Source organism: Enhydra lutris, unplaced genomic scaffold (assembly GCF_002288905.1).
Source record: "Enhydra lutris kenyoni isolate GAN:26980312 unplaced genomic scaffold, ASM228890v2 scaffoldscaffold76, whole genome shotgun sequence".
NCBI lineage: Eukaryota > Metazoa > Chordata > Mammalia > Carnivora > Mustelidae > Enhydra > Enhydra lutris.
This window is the reverse complement of record NW_019154160.1, coordinates 509,271-525,327: the sequence shown is the minus strand read 5'-3', so window position 1 is coordinate 525,327 and position 16,057 is coordinate 509,271. Positions and strand designations below refer to the sequence as shown.

The 16,057-nt window shown below is 44.8% G+C and overlaps 1 protein-coding gene across 1 annotated transcript in view; it reads right to left on the bottom strand.

Annotated features, from left to right (window-relative positions):
- LOC111160534 (beta-1,3-N-acetylgalactosaminyltransferase 2) overlaps positions 1-16,057 on the bottom strand; it is a 58,437-nt gene that overhangs the window by 15,938 nt on the left and 26,442 nt on the right. Inside the window, exon 5 of the mRNA XM_022523704.1 lies at positions 9,874-9,969. Within this exon, the coding sequence (XP_022379412.1) occupies positions 9,874-9,969 (96 nt within the window). The remainder of the gene's footprint in view (positions 1-9,873; positions 9,970-16,057) is intronic.

Below are 16,057 nucleotides of genomic sequence, written 5' to 3'. Positions count from 1 at the left end.
CTGGAAAGCCTTAACTCTCCAGCTGAACCTTGAGTCCCTAAAAACAGCATCCTTACAGACACATGCACAGAGGGAAACAAGCCTAGGGAGAAATACAAGTATCCTGGGAAACATGTGGATAATGTCACATTCCTCTAACCTTTCTATATGTAGTCAAGTTTTCAACAGTGGATCTGTATTCCTTTCCTATATTTTCACTTTTATGATAAAAAAATTTTTTTTAAACATATGTATACAAGGAAATAAATTTGGGGTCAATCTTCTTCCAGACACGAGGCATTCGTTATCTAAACTTTTGAGTGTCTACGACGCAGCAGTCTACGGGCTACTGGAACATTTATAGGAGTGAAACAGCTCCTATCTTCAGATCTTCATAATATGCCCTGCTGGGGTCAGTGACAGAGGAAAGTCACTCTGCCTGAGGTCTGCCAGGACTCCAGATGACAGAGCCCGGGGCAGAGTCTGGCAGGCGTCTGAGTCAGCAAAGGGAGAGGCGGACGAGCACTCCTCAAAAGGCAGGTGTGAGAGCACTGCAAGCCCAGGAAAGTATGGAGAGTTTAGTGCCACTGAAGCCCCAGGCTGAGGAAAGGAGACGTGGAAGGCGGCTCTGTCAGCGCTGCCTGCGGGAACAGTCTGTCCTTCATCCCCAAGCCGGGGGAGCATTTGTTTGCAAGCACAGAAGTGACGCAATCCTAGCCCCCATTTTAAACGGTCGCTCCAGGAGCAGAAAAGCATCAGGCAGGCGGGTAAGGAAACTGGGAACTGGACTATTATGGAGGTCCAGGTGAGGAGTCAGCACTAACCTAGAAATTCAGACTGCCTTCTGAGAAGCTGAAGGAGACACAGATATATGGGAAGATATTCAAGCTCGCAGATTGGAAGCATTAATATTATTAATATGTCCATACTACTCAAAGCAATCTAGAGATTCGAGGTAATCTCTACCAAATTCCAATGGGGTCTTCATAGAAATACAGCAAGTGCTACTAAAATCTGCACGGAACCACAGAAGACCCCAAACAGCCAAAGCAACCCGAAGAACAACAGAGCTGGAGGCATCCTGCTTCCTGATTTCAAACTATATTACAAAGCTACTGAGAACAAAACAGCATGCTATTGGCATAAAAACTGGAACACTGATCAATGGAACAGAAGGACGAGCCCAGCACCAAGCCCATGCATAAATGGTCAATTCACTTACCACTGAGGAGGCAAGAAAATACATGGGAAAGACAGACAGACACTGCAACAAATGGTGTTGGGAAAACAGCCAAGTGCAAGGAAAGAACCTGGACCACTACGCTATGCCATATACCTCAGAATGGATTTAAGACCCAAACAGAAGACCTCACATCGTAAGATTCCTAGAATAAAACTTAGGTGGTAGGTTCCCTGACACTGGTCTTGGCAATGATTTTTTTGGATTTGACACCAAAAGCAAAAGCAACAAAAGCAAAAATAAACAAGTAGGACTACATCGAACCAAAAAGCTGCTGCATAGCACAGGAAACCATCAGCAAAATGAAAAGGCAACCTATGAATGGGAGAAAATATTTGCAAACGATATACCTGACGAGGAATTACTACCCAGACATATAAAGAATTCCCACAACTCAACAGCAAAAACCAAACAATCCAATTAAAAGATGCGCAGAGGATCTGAATAGAATGTTTCCAAAGACAACACAACGCACAGATGGCCAACAGGTACATGAAAAGATGCTTTCATCATCAGGGAAATGCAAATCAAAACCACAATGAGAGACCACCTCACGCCTGTCAGAATGGTGACTAAGATGCGGAGAAAAGGGAACCCTCGTGCGCTGCTGGTGGGAATGTAAACCGTTGTAGACACTGTGGAAACAGTATGGAGGGTCCTCAGAAACTAGAGGAGAACTAGAACTACCATATGATCCAGCAATTCCACTTCTGGGTATTTATCCAAAGGGAATGAAAACACCCACTTGAAAAGACACCTGTGCCCCCTTGTTCACTGCAGCATGTTTACAAAAGCCATGATATGGACACAACCTGAATGCCCACAGATGGATGGATGGATGAAGATGTGATGCAAATACACATACGTGCGTACGCACATGCACACACAGACACAGGAATATTATACAGCCATAAAAGGAAGGAAACCTTGCCATTTCCAACGTGGATGGACCTTGAGGCCGTTATGCTAAATGAAATCAGTCAGAGAAAGACAAACACCATATGACTTCACTTATATGTGGAATCCAACACGTTTTTAAAAACCAAAAAATGAAACACTGAACTCTTAGATACCGAGTATCAGATGGGTGGTTGCCAGAAGGGGGTGCTGAGGGGCTGCGTGAAATGGGAGAAGGGGGTGAAAAGGTGCAAATTTCCAGCTGTAAAATAGTAAGTCCTGAGGATGTAATGTACAGCATGGTTGGGCAGTTAATAATGTTGTATATATGAAAGCTGCTAAGTGAGGAGATCTTAAAAGTTCTCATAAGAAATGTAACCGTGGTGATGGAAGTTAACTAGACTCAGTGTGATCATATTGCAATATCCAATCATTACGCTGTACACCTGAAATGAGTATGTTATATGTCAATTATATCTCCATGAAAAAAGGAAAAAAAGATTGCCTTCTGAGTTGAATAATTAAATGCATACGTTAAAGGGAACAATGTCTCTGATAACTGAGAAGGCTCTGAGATTGAAGCTTAATTAGTAAACTCACTACCTCAAAACAACAGCTCAAGTATATTCCTATACAAAAGCTGGGTTGAGAGAGAAATCTGGGCAACGGAGCAATGTCTAGTGGGAGGGAGACGCAGGAATGGGAAGACACCGATCATTCCAGTCACATTGTGCCCGAACGAGCCAGCTCTCGGAAACAAACACATCCCACTCCTGTAAGCAAAGCCAAGGATCAAACCCAGCACTGCTCTGAGTTGGGTTTTTGGTGTCTGACATCCCAGTAAGGAGGTTCCCAGACAGGGGTCATGACTTTCAAATCTAATAAGCTAATACCTATTAAAGATGAATGAACAGGTGCTCTGGTTTACAAACCGGTCTTCTGTGAATTTATTCAGTTTCATTCAGTGAGACTCTGGTCATCTCTATGCGAACTAACTGGAAGGTCAGTGCTAGAACCTGAAAGCTAAGTCCGAGACCCTTGGTAACGTGCAGCTGCTCTGGGTTAATCATGTGTCTTTCTTCTGGCAAAACAGCCTCCTGCCCTTGTATACATTCCTCTAAAACTTTAACAGTAATAAAAATTTAAAAAAAAATTATTTAAATTCTAGTTAGTTAATATACAGTGCAATATCGGCTTCAGAATTCAGTGATCCATCCCTTACATACAACACCCAGTGCCTGTCACAACTAGTTCCCCTCTTAATGCCCATCCCCCACCTAGCCCAGTCCCCACCCACCTCCCTCTATCAACCCTCAGTTTGTTCTCTATGGTTATGAGTCTCCTATGGTTTGTTTCCCTCCTCCCCCACCATAGGTTCATCTGTTTTGTTTCTTAAATTCCACGTGAGTGAAATCATATGGTATTTGTCGTTCTTTGACTTCTTTCACTCGGCATTGCAATCTCTAGCTCCATACACATCACTGCAAATGGTAACATTTCGTTCTTTTTGATGGTTGAGCAATACTCCTGTATGTATGTATGTGTGTGTGTGTGTGTGTGTGTGTGTGTGTGACATAATGCTGCTATAAATACTGGGATACAGGTGCCCCCTCGAATCTGTATTTTTGTATCCTTTGGGTAAAGACCCAATAGTGTGATTGCTGGGTCGTAGGGTAGCTCTATTTTCAACTTTCTGAGGAGTCTCCACACTGTTTTCCAGAGTGCCTGCACCAGCCTGCGTTCCCACCAACAGTGTGGGAGGGCTCCCCTTTCTCTGCATCACCAACACCTATTTTCTTGTGTTGCTAATTTTAGCCATTCTGACAGGTATAAGGTAGTATCTCATTTTTTAAAAAGATTTATTTATCTAACAGCATGCACGTGAGCGTGTGCAAGCAGCGGAAGGGGCCAAGGGAGATGGAGAGAGGCAGACTCCCCATTGAGCACGGAACCCAACATGGGGTTCGATCCCAGGACTCTGAGATCATGACCTAAGCTGAAATCAAGAGCTGGTCACTTAAGCGACTGAACCACCCAGGCGCCCCTCACCATGGTTCTGATTTGTGTTTTTCCTGCTGGTGAGTGATGTGGAGAGTCTTTTCATCTGTTAGCCATCGGATATCTTCTTTGGAAAAGTATCTATTCATGTCTTCCACCCATTTCTTTTCAAAATTTTATTTACTTCAGAGAAAGAGAGCATGAGCAGGGGAAAGGGTGGAGGGGAAGCAGACTCCTCACTGAGCAGGGAGCCTGACATGCGACCTGATGCCAGGACCATGACCCGAGCAGAAGGCAGACGTTTAACCAACATTTAACCACCCAGGCACTCCATCATGATCCACTTAACAGGATTATTTGGTTTTGGATACCAACCCTTCATCAGACACGTCATTTGCAAATATCTTCTCCTATTCCGTGGACTGCCTTTTAGTTCTGTTGACTGTTTGCTTCACTGTGCAGAAGATTTTCATCTTGATGAAGTCCCAACAGTTCATTTCTGCTTTTGTTTCCCTTGCCTCTGGCAACGTGTGTCATTATAAGTGTCCACGGCGGAGGTCAAAGAGGTTGCTGTTTGAATAGTGATAAAGTTTGGGAGAACTGGTACCAAATACATCCAGGCAGAAGAACTGATAGGATTTAGTGAGTGCCTGGATATGAGAGTTGAGGGTAAATCCCATGATTCTGGTTTGGGCGCTTGAGAAAAAGGAGATACCGCTACCCAAGACTGAAATACAGGGGAGATGAGGACGGACGGGACAGAGATGATCTTAGCATCAGAAAGTCCCTGCGACACCCGTGTGGAGAAGAAATTAGAATTTCTCTAATTCACATTAGAGAAATGTGAGCCGTAGCTGGATTCAAGAGCCATGAGCGAACAGGCGGTAATGGATACAATTGCTAAGGAAGGAGTAAAACAAATAGAAACCTGGGTATCAAATCCTAATGATTAAGAGGAAATCGAGAGGGGTGCCTGGCTGGCTCAGTCAGTGGAGCATACGACTCTTGATCCCAGGGTTGTGAGTTCGAGCCCCACACTGGGTGTAGAGATCACTTAAAAATAAAATCTCTGAAGAAAAGAGGAAAGTGAGAGAGGAGATGATGAAGTACACTGGGAAGAAGGACTGGGCCAGATGTGGCTGGACCAAAAGAAGGCAGATCATATAAGCTAAGAGAAAAATGCAATCAACGAGGTGAAGGACAAAAAGTGTCCCCTGGAGTTGGCAGTGGGGTCACGGGCCTGCCATTTCAGATGATCCATCCCAAAAGTAAAGGCTATCGTGACCAAATAAAAATGCTTCACCTTGAAACTATGAATCTAGAAAGTACGAAAACAAAACAAGGCATTCTGTCCTGTCCGCTGAGCTGACACTGGCATTTACCCTGCTGTTTCACGGTGGCTCCTGCTGGTGCCCGGCTGCAGTAACTTTGTGACTGGGATATGACACAGCATCAACACTGTAGACTAAACTGGGTAACTGCCCGAAAAACTCATCGGCCCCCAACACAATCCTGGTGTCTTCCCTGCACTTCCACAAGCCAGCGGTGACGGGGGGGGGGGGGGGTTGCTGAATCTAGCCTCCCTTTCCTGTACCTGCTCCTGCCCCGCAGCACAGCTGAAGCTCTGGTTCTCGCTTCTCTCACAGGCTGTCCTTCTACTCTCTGATACAAAGTCATCAGAAAGCTGGGGATCTCTTCGGAAGACGAACAACTTGTTTGTGGCAATTCCCTGCTGAGACCATAAAACCAAAACAGAAGCCAGGAAACACAGCCCGGTGTGGACTGGAGAAAGATCTCATAAATGATCTCCCCCTAAGGTAAGCTCGCTCTCGGCAAGCCCTTTCACATGTTAATTCCCTTGTGCCATGTTTCTAACTTCTCATCCAAACCAACAGAGTAGCTTGAATCTATACTACTTTAGCACTTAACAATTTTTTATGGATTGGGGAAATGACATCTAAGGAATGTCAACTGTCACCAACAGTGACTGTGCAAGTACCCACAGGGCCAATAGCAATGTCTCTAGTGACTCAGGGGAACAAAAATAGTCTTTTTTTATCAAAATTAGTTTCAGGTTTCAACTGCACCAGTAAGGAAAATACAAAATTAGAGAAATAAATATTTTAAGAGACGCGCACAGCAGTCTCCGTTTAAATCTGTGACTCCCACCGAGATTTATGCTTTGGTGAGTCACAAGATGAAAACGTTACAAGAGATTTGCTTACTTGACAAGCTGTACTGCTGACATGTTACTCCAGGAGGCCGTGGGGCACAGAGGGAGTAAGACGATGGGCAAATCGTCTACTACTGTCTTGAAAAATGGCATAAGTGATGTTTGTCTTCGTCATTCTTTGCTGATGACACATAGGCAAATCATTCATCACTATCATTTTTTCTGTGCTAATAAACCCAATTAGGCTTGAGGCAGCAAAAATGAGCATCTATGTACAATTAAACACAGTTTCAACAAAAATAGAATTTTTCTGTAAAAGGAAGAACTTTTTTAAAAAGTTGTTTTTATAAAGCTAATATGTATTTATTACAGAATATTCAGAAAATGCACAAAAAGGAGAAAACAAAAATCATCCATAATCCTACCTCCTCACCCCTGGGTACAGCCACTGTTAAATAATGGCACATTTTTAAAAGAAAAAAATATTACTCAGAAGTAATGAAAAATAAAAAGTCAATTTAGCTTAAAGCTTCAAGTGAAATAAAGCTCACAAGGCTGTAGGCATGAAAAATCTTAACCGAAATGGCCACTTATCGTCCCATCATTAGCATCTCCTGCTACATACATAGTCCAGTCCTTGCCTCAACCCAGTTATTTTGAAAAACTTCAAATCTACAGAAAAACTGAAATTAACCCCAGATCACCTAGACTCACCAGCTGTTAACATTTGGCCATATCTGCTTTTCCTCTGTCTGTATACATGTCCTTTTCTGTTCTTGTTGGTTGTTAAACACTTGAGTACTCTAACATGTACTTCCTAAGAACAAGGACATTCTAAGGGAAAGTAATAATTTTTGCGGATTAGCCAAACAGTATAATCCTTTTTTAAAAAAGATTTTATTTATTCATTTTTAGAGAGAAAGGGAGAGAGCACGCACGAGTGGGGAGAGGGACAGAGAGAGGGACAGAGAAAGAGAAGACGAGTGAGGAGGAGGGCCAGAGGGAGAAGCAGGCTGGCAGAGTCCCCGCTGAGCAGGGAGATGGACGTGAGGCTCGATCCTAGGATCCTGGGATCATGACCCAAGCCGAATGCAAAATTTGTACCTCTAGGGGCACTTGGATGGCTCAGCTGCTTAAGCCTCTGCCTTTGGCTCAGGTCATGATCCCAGTGTCCTGGGATTGAGCCCCCGCATTGGGAGTCCCTGCTCAGTGGGGAGTCTCCTTCTCCCTCTCCCTCTGGCTGCCACTCTGCCTGCTTGTGCTCTTGTGCATAAAATCTTTTAAAAAAATCTATAATTCGATCTAGAAGACTGACCAAGACAATGGGGCAGACTCTGTAATACTGTGATTAGCCTGAGGTATTAAAGCTGATTTTCTTCCTCTTCGCCCCACACCATGACTTCTTCCTCTGAAAGTTTCTCAACGTCGCCATCACCGACCTTTTGAGCCAGATAATTCTTTGTTGTGGGGGCTTGTGTGTGTGTTGTAGGATGTCCAGCAGCACTGTTGGCCTCTAGATGCCAGGACCACTGCACACCCAGCTGTAAACCTGAGCGAGTCCCTGGGCATGGCTAAGTGCCCCTGGCAGGAGAGACTCTGCTCTTGAACAACAGGTCCCAGAAGTCCCGATGAGTGGCAGCACGAACGAGGACAGTGTGCATTTATCTCCCTGACGCTTACCACGCGACGTCTTGTTCTGGCATTCTGCAGGTCTGAAAATCATTTAGTCCCTAGAATGAGCCTCTCAACCAGCTGGCGTAGCCCCATCTTACAGATTAGGGATGGACATGGTGAGACTGAACGGCCTGCACAGGCCACACCGACCCCGAGCGGCAGCGCGGGGCTACCTGGACTCTCTCGTGCAGCGCCCACGGCTGCCTGCTCGGACACCTGCTCCCAAACGTGCCCTCACGTACTTACTCCCTGGTACGTCATTTTTCTCTTTCCTACTCATGCCAACCCAAAGCCTTTTCTGGGCAAATCCACTCTATGCCAGCCTTCAGACCACTCCAAGACCACCTGACACAACACCAGTGCCCCGGGCTCCTCGGAGCAGCAGGACTGTTCCTCTGGGAAGGGTTCTAGCAACCACAGAAAGCCTGGGGCGTTGCCCACTCTCGTTCTGAGCAGAAAGTCTCACTGAGGACTTGCTTCCCCCCTCGGGGAGCTTATGTACTAGTTAATCCGGGACAACCTCAGGGAGCTTGTATACTAGTTAATCCGGGACAACCTCAGGGGGCTTGCGTACTAGTTAATCCGGGACAATCGCTCCCACCGTGCCTGGCATGCGGTCAGCTAGGTACCGGCTCGGGGCCAGCTCCTCTTGTCCCTCCAGGATGGCAGCTGCTCTCAGGGCAGGGATCTCTCACTGTGTCCTCACAGAGCCCCAGTGCTGGGCACACACTAATTTCTCAAACATTTTCTGAGTAAATGAATAAACAAAGCAAAGAATGGCTTCCTTCAAAACCTGAGATCCAACACTTAGCGAACACGACTTAGCTAAGCCACTGCTCTTGATTAAAAGTAAAAATACTTTCGCTGGGACATAATCTGCCCCCTCCCCCACTCATGTGTTTGCCTGTGTTCTCTCTCTCTCAAATAAATAAATAAATATGATCTTTAAAAAAATAAATGTTTTTAGCAGAAGTCCATGTACAGGTGAAATGAAGGAGATCCCGTTCGCATCTATAGAGCTGACATACATAGTTTCAACTACTTGTACTGAACACCAAAGACCCACAGCACATGATGAGATGCGCTGCATAAGGCAAACAGGAAAATGTTTCTCAGTTCGTCAGCAGAGCTGGTCTCAGGTCTGGCTTCCATGTTTTAGCTCAGCTTTGATGTTGCAGGATGAACTCCACAGCTGATCTACGGTGACTCCCAGAGATGCTTGGGAAACTGACCCCTATGTGGTTCCAAAGCCTAAGGAATGTACTCGGAGTAGACTCGACCGGCCTGGAGAGGCCGAGCCACATGGCTGAGTAATCCGTTCTCGCCCACCACTCGATGCTCGGAAACCACCCTGCAGCTTAACCGCAGGCCGATGTGGGCACTTGGCAGGTAGGGGAGGGGATCTCTAGGACCCATCTACTCAAGACTGGACCTAGAAGGACCTAGAACAGAACAGCTGTGTTTTCTGACATGTTCCACAACCTTGAGAAGTTTTATTTGTCTTGGAAATGTGGCTGGTCTTTGCAATTATCCCGCCTGCACTTACCACCCAGGCCCTCTTTAGATAAGTGGCCCGAGTTACTCAAACGGTATCTGGGTCTCGAGTTCCATCAGTCCATACCTATAACTATCCTTTGTCACTAGAATCGTCACGCGGTTCTTGGTCCACTGAGCAAGCCGGGCAGTGCCTGTCCGAAGGGGTGCTGCGGGGACGGCTGAGGTGTCCCGGAGCCGAGGGAAGGGACGGTGCCGGGCGCTACACTTCGGTCGTCTGGGCACAGAGCCAGTGGCCTCACCCAGCGCCCTGAAGGGTTGCGCCGGCACAACGAAGTGTCAACCGGCGGCCTCGAGAGCACAGTGCCAGGCCTGCGGTGACTGCGCAGCCCCGCGGCCCTGCCCCTCCACCCCGTACCTCAGGCAGGATGAACTGCTCCACGGGCTTGTACCACAGCCTGTTCACCTGCACGCCACAGCTCGGGGGGCTGAAACGGGCCACGAAGAGAGCCTCCTGCAAACGGGGGTAGGGGAGACAAAAAGAAAGACTTTGTGTTAGACACTGTGTATGCGTCAAGTTTTCCAGCATCTTCTGTCTTGGGCAGCTTAATTCTCGATGGCCCCAGCCAGGGTTATTATGCGTCTCCTGATGCTGAGACACCATCGTGTTTTCTAGCGTGGTCATGGTTATTATGTAGACGTAGATATTTAAGGTAACAAAAGCTGTCCTAAAGTTCTAAAACACGAAATAAAATCCACATAGCCTTAAAAAAAAAAAAAAAGCCCACCTTGAAATGAGGAGCATTAGGGGAAGCATGAGGTGTTAAGTCAAAACGAATTATTAGGCTTAACCCCAAGGGTTAAGAAGAAACTGAAAGATCACGTCTTTCTACACAGAACAAAGGTACTGCAGGAACCCCCCCCCCCCCCCCCTCCCAAAACCCCCCTTCAAGAAAAAAACGGCACGGACACAAAAAAGGAACATAAAAGAAGGCTGATTCACACTGTGTCTCTAGGTACTCCTTATTAAAGGCACTTGGCTCTAAGGCGCTTCGCACAGTGTTTTTTACAATCTGTGGCAACCCCGCAGTGAACGAGTCCAGAGATGCCATTCTTCTGACAGCATTTGCTCACTTTGTGTCTCTGTGTCACATTTTGGTCATTCTTGTGGTATTTCACATTTTTCCTTTATTATTGTATTTGCTTTGGTGATCTGTGATACTGCTTTAATTGTGGGAGAGCCACGAACTGCTCCCAAATAAGATGGCAAACTTACCTGATAAACCCACTGTCCAGCACTTCCTCACCCCGCTCCCTCTCCTCGGGCCTCCCCTATTCCGAGACTCAACAATATTGAAATTCAGCCACTTAATACCTCTACAGTAAGTGTTCAAGTGAAAGGAAGAGGTGCCTGTCTCTCACTCTAAATCAGAAGCTAGTGTGGTCCACAATAGCCAAACGATGGGAAGAGCCCAGATGTCCAATGACAGATGAATGGAGAAAGATGATGTGGGGGATATATACAATGGAATATTATGCAGCCATCAAAAATGAAATCTTGCCATTTGCAATGACGTGGATGGAACAAGAGGGTAGTATACCAAGCGAAATAAGTCAATCAGAGAAAGACAATTATCATATGATCTCACGGACATGAGGAATTTGAGAAACAAGGCAGAGGCTCATAGGGAAAGACAGGAAAAAATAAAACAATATGAAACCAGAGAGGGAGACAAACCCTAAGAGACTCTTAATCTTAGGAAACAAACTGAGGACTGCTGGAGGGGAGGAGGTGGGAGGTTGGGGTAACAGGGTGATGGACATTGGGGAGGTATATGTTGTAATGAGTACTGGGTATATATAAGATTGATGAGTCACAGGCCTGTATCCCTGAAACAAATAATACATTATATCCTAATTAATTGAATTTAAATTTCAAAAAAACTTAAAGGATGTAAACCTAAGAGTTAAATAAATTGTAATACAAGCCAAGTTCACACACACACAAAGCTAGTGTGATAAAGCTTAGTGAGGAAGGCGAGTTGAAAGCAGAGACAGGCTGAAAGCTGGGCCTCCCATTCCTCTTCGTGAACACAAAGGAAAAGTTCCTGAAGGAAACTCTAAGGGCCTCTCCATGGAACACGTGAAGTGGAACAGCCTTCTTGCCGATACAGAGTCGTCATCTGGACAGGGGGCAAAACCAGCCACACCGTCGCCTTAAGTCAAAGCCCAATCCAGAGGAAGGCTCTGACTTCAATTCCATGAAGCCTGAGGAAGGCAAGGAAGCTGCGGGAGAAGAGCTGGAAGCCGGCAGAGGTGGGTGCAGAGGTTAACATAAGGATGGAAAACGTCTCCATAACCTCAAAGAGCCAGGTGAGACCGCAGGTGCTGATGGAGAAGCCGCAGCAAGTTCTCCAGGAGACGGAGTGGAGATCATTCAGGAAGGTGGCTATACTGACCGACAGATTACCAGTGTAGACAAAGCAGCCTTCTGCCAGAAGGAGACACGACCTGCGGCTTTCCTAGCTAGACAGAAGTCAACACCTGGCTTCGAAGCCTCAAAGGACAGGCCGACTCTCTCGCTGGGGCTCATGCAGCTGGTGACCTGAGGGTGCGTGCTCATCTGCCATTCTGCAAATCCCAGGGCCCCTAAGAATTATGCTAAATCCACTCTGCCTGTGCCCTATGAATGCAACTACAAACCCTGGGTGACAGCGCATCCGTTTACGTGTGGTTTCTGGATATTTTAAACCCACTGCTGAGACCACTGTCAGAAAGAAAATATTCCTTTCAAAACAGGACTGCTCAGTGACAATGCACCTGGTCACCCAGGAGCCCTGACAGTGACGTACGAGATGAGTGTTGCTTCCACGCCTGCTAACACCGCATCTGTTCCGCAGCCCATGGATCAAGGAGTCATTTCGGCCTTCAAGTCTTATTATTTAAGGAATACATTTTGTAAGACTGCCACAGACTCCTCGGGTGGATCTGGGCAAAGTAAACCGAAAGAGTTCTGAAAGGATTCACCACTGTAGGTGCCATTGACAACATTCATGAGTCCCGGGAAGAGGCCCAATACAGACATGAACAGAACCTGGAAGGAGCCAATTCCAGCCCTCGTGGAGAACTCTGACAGGCTCAAGTCACTGTAGATGTGGTGGAAATAGCAAGAAAACTAGAATTAGAAGTGAAGCCCGAGGATGTGGCTGAATGGCCGCGATCTCATGATGAAACTTTCATGGAAAAAGACCGGCTTCTTATGGGTGAGCAACCAAAATGGTTTCCTGGGATGGAAGCGACTCTGGGTGAAGAAGCCGTGAAACCGCTGGAATGACGAAGGATTCAGGATGTAGCTGATACAGCAGCTGCAGGGTTTGTGAAGTGGACCCCAATTCTGGAGGAAGTTCTACTTCGGAGAGAACGATATCGAGCAGCATCATGTGCTACAGAGAAATCATTTGTGAAAGGAAGAGTTAGCCAGTGAGGCAACCTTCTTCACTGCTGTCTTATTTTAAGAAATGGCCCTGGCCACCCCAGCCTTCAGCACTTGCTACCACGGTCAGTCGGCACCCACTGACATTGACGTAAGACCCTCCACCAGCAAAAAAATCATGACTTGCTAAACGTCAGATGATGGTGAGCATTTTTTAGGAATAAAGTATTTTTATTTTTTTATTTATTTACTTAAGAGAGAGAGACACAGAGATAGCGAGAGAGAGCACAAGCAGGGAGGAGAGGGAGAAGCAGGCTCCCTGCTCAGATGTGGGCTTGATCCCAGGACCCTGGGATCGTGACCTGAGCTGAAGGCAGATGCTTAATGACTGAGCCACCCAGTGCCCCAATAAAGTATTATTATTTTCAGATTTTATTATTTATTTATTTATTTGAAAGAGTGAGAAGAAAGAGAGAGAAAGAGAGACAATGGGGGGGAGGGTGAGGGGGAAAAGCAGACTCCCTGCTGAGCAGGGAGCCCAGTGTGGGACTAGATCCTGGGACTTTAGGATCATGACCTGAGCCGAAGGCAGTCGCTTAACCAACTGAGCCACCCAGGGCCCCCCAATAAAGTATTTCTAAATTAAGGTATGTGCCTTGTTTTTTTGACATTTGCATTAATATTAATACTATGGCACGTGTAATAGACGATAGTAAAGTGTAAACACAACTTAGAGGTGCACCAAGCAAAAAGTTCATTTGCCTTGCTTTCCTGTGACATTTGCTTTCCTGTGGTGGTCTGGAAGGGAACCCACAGTATCTCAGAGGTATGCCTGTACTGTTTTCTTTGAGTCCTTCCCAGATTGTTTTAGGCAAGAACATTTCCTACTTCTCTCATGCATATTCTTATAGGCCACCTTATTACAGGAGAAACTTCTGTTAAAGCTATGAAGACCACACAGAATTTTAGGATTGGGGGGTTTTAGCGGATTATGCTTATTTCTTTCATTAACACCAGTTCTTGGCCATATAGTGGCAATACCTTTTGTATTTTGAGTACCTGCTAACCTATTAGCATCCACCTTAGAATAGGCCTTTCTTGAGGACAAAGATTAACTTCTTGGCTAACAATATGGCAACTAAAAGATAAATCAACATTATCAAAATACTGTTTGGGCCAAGCCTCTTCACTGATAATTCAAACATTACGAATGGTTTAAAAAAAAAAAAAAGACAACATATACTAAGACAATTAAATGGATCAAAAGGAGGGATGCCTGGTTGGTTCAGTAGGTTAAGCATCCGCCTTTGGCTCAGGTCATGATCCCAGGGTCCTGGGATTGAGCCCCACATAGGGCTCCTTGCTCAGCAGGGAGCCTGCTTCTTCCTCTCCCTCTGCCTGATGCTCTCGGCTTGTGTGCTCTCTCCCTCTCAAAAATAGTCTCTGTTAGCCAATTTAACTGCCTGCTAAAACAAAACAAAACAAAATAAAAATCAATACTCTTCAAGGAATATAATAGATCCAGAGATCCTACGATGAATTATTCATAATATCTAGGATACAATCCAAAGTTACTTGATATAAGACAAACCAATCCATACCCAAGAAAAAAGATAATAATCAATAAAGACAGAACTCAACATGATTCAAATATTAAACTAAACAGACAGGATTTTAAAGTCATTATTATATCTAAGGTCAAACCTGTAAAGAAAATATGTTCAAAATGAATGAGCTCAGGAAATTTTAGAGAAATAAAACTACAAAAGAGAATTAAAGGGACATGCAAGAACTGTGAAGTACAGTATCTAAAATGCATTCATTGGTAAGGTTGAACAGCAGATCTGAGATGGAGAAGAGTCTGTCAATATGAACACAGAAGGAAGGAATTATCGAATCTGAAAAACAGAATTTTTTAAAAATGGACACAGCGTCATGTTCTGTGGAACAATGGCAAAAGGTCTAACGTGCAGGTAATTGGAATCCCAGAAAGAGTGGAGAAAATGGGGCTGAGGAAAATTTTTTGAAGAAATAATAGCTGAAAGTTTCTCAAATTTGGTAAAAAACAGATTTACAGATAGAAGAAAGTTGCCAAACCCTGAGCAGCATAGACAAAAAGAATAAACCACACCCAAGGTACAACACAACTAAACTGCTTAAAACCAAATACAAAGGGGCGCCTGGGTGGCTCAGTGGGTTAATCCTCTGCCTTTGGCTCAGGTCATGATCTCAGGGTCCTGGGATCGAGCCCCGCATCGGGCTCTCTGCTCAACAGGAAGCCTGCTTCCCCCTCTCCCACTCCCCCTGCTCGTGTTCCCTCTCTCCCTGTGTCTTTCTCTGTCAAGTGAATAAATAAAATCTTTAGAACAAACAAACGAATATAAAAAGAAAATCTTAAAGGCAGCCAGGACAAACAGACGAAAAATCCACTTACATATACCATGCATAGGAGCAACAATATGAAGGATAGTTGGCTTATCACCAGAAAAGATTGAAGGTCAGAAAATATTAAAACGGCATCTTTAAACACTGAAAAGAAAAGAAGTCAACCCAGACTTTCTATATCCAGAAAATATTCCAGAAGAAAACAGGGGGAGGGGAGGGAGAGAGACAGAATAAAGACAAAATAAAAACATTTTCAGAAAAATGAAAACGAATCAAATTCATTACAGTAAACTTGCACATTCAGAAAACCTGAATTCAGGAAGGGATGAGGGGCACTAGAAGTGTAAATGTGTGGGCAAACATAAAAGATGATCCTCTAAATTACTTTAATACATGTTTAGCTGTTTAAAGCATAAGTTATAACACTATACTCTTCTTATATTTTACATGAAAGGGTACATTAATTTTAAGAAAAATGACAATATAGGATGTACACTGTAATCTTTCTGTCAACTACACATAAAAAAGAGGAGTGCAAAGAGCTGTAGCTGATAGGACAACAGAGAAACTGAAATGGAATTCTGAAATATACTCAAACCCAAAGAAGACAGGAAAGAGGAACAGAAACAGAAAATCATAGAACAAAGAGCAAAATCAAAAACACTTCAATAACTGCATTAAATGTAAATGGATAAACACTCCATTTAGAAGGTACAAGAGATTCTCAGACTAGATCAAAACGAAGACCCAACTACATGCTGTCTTCAGGAAACACAATTTCTCT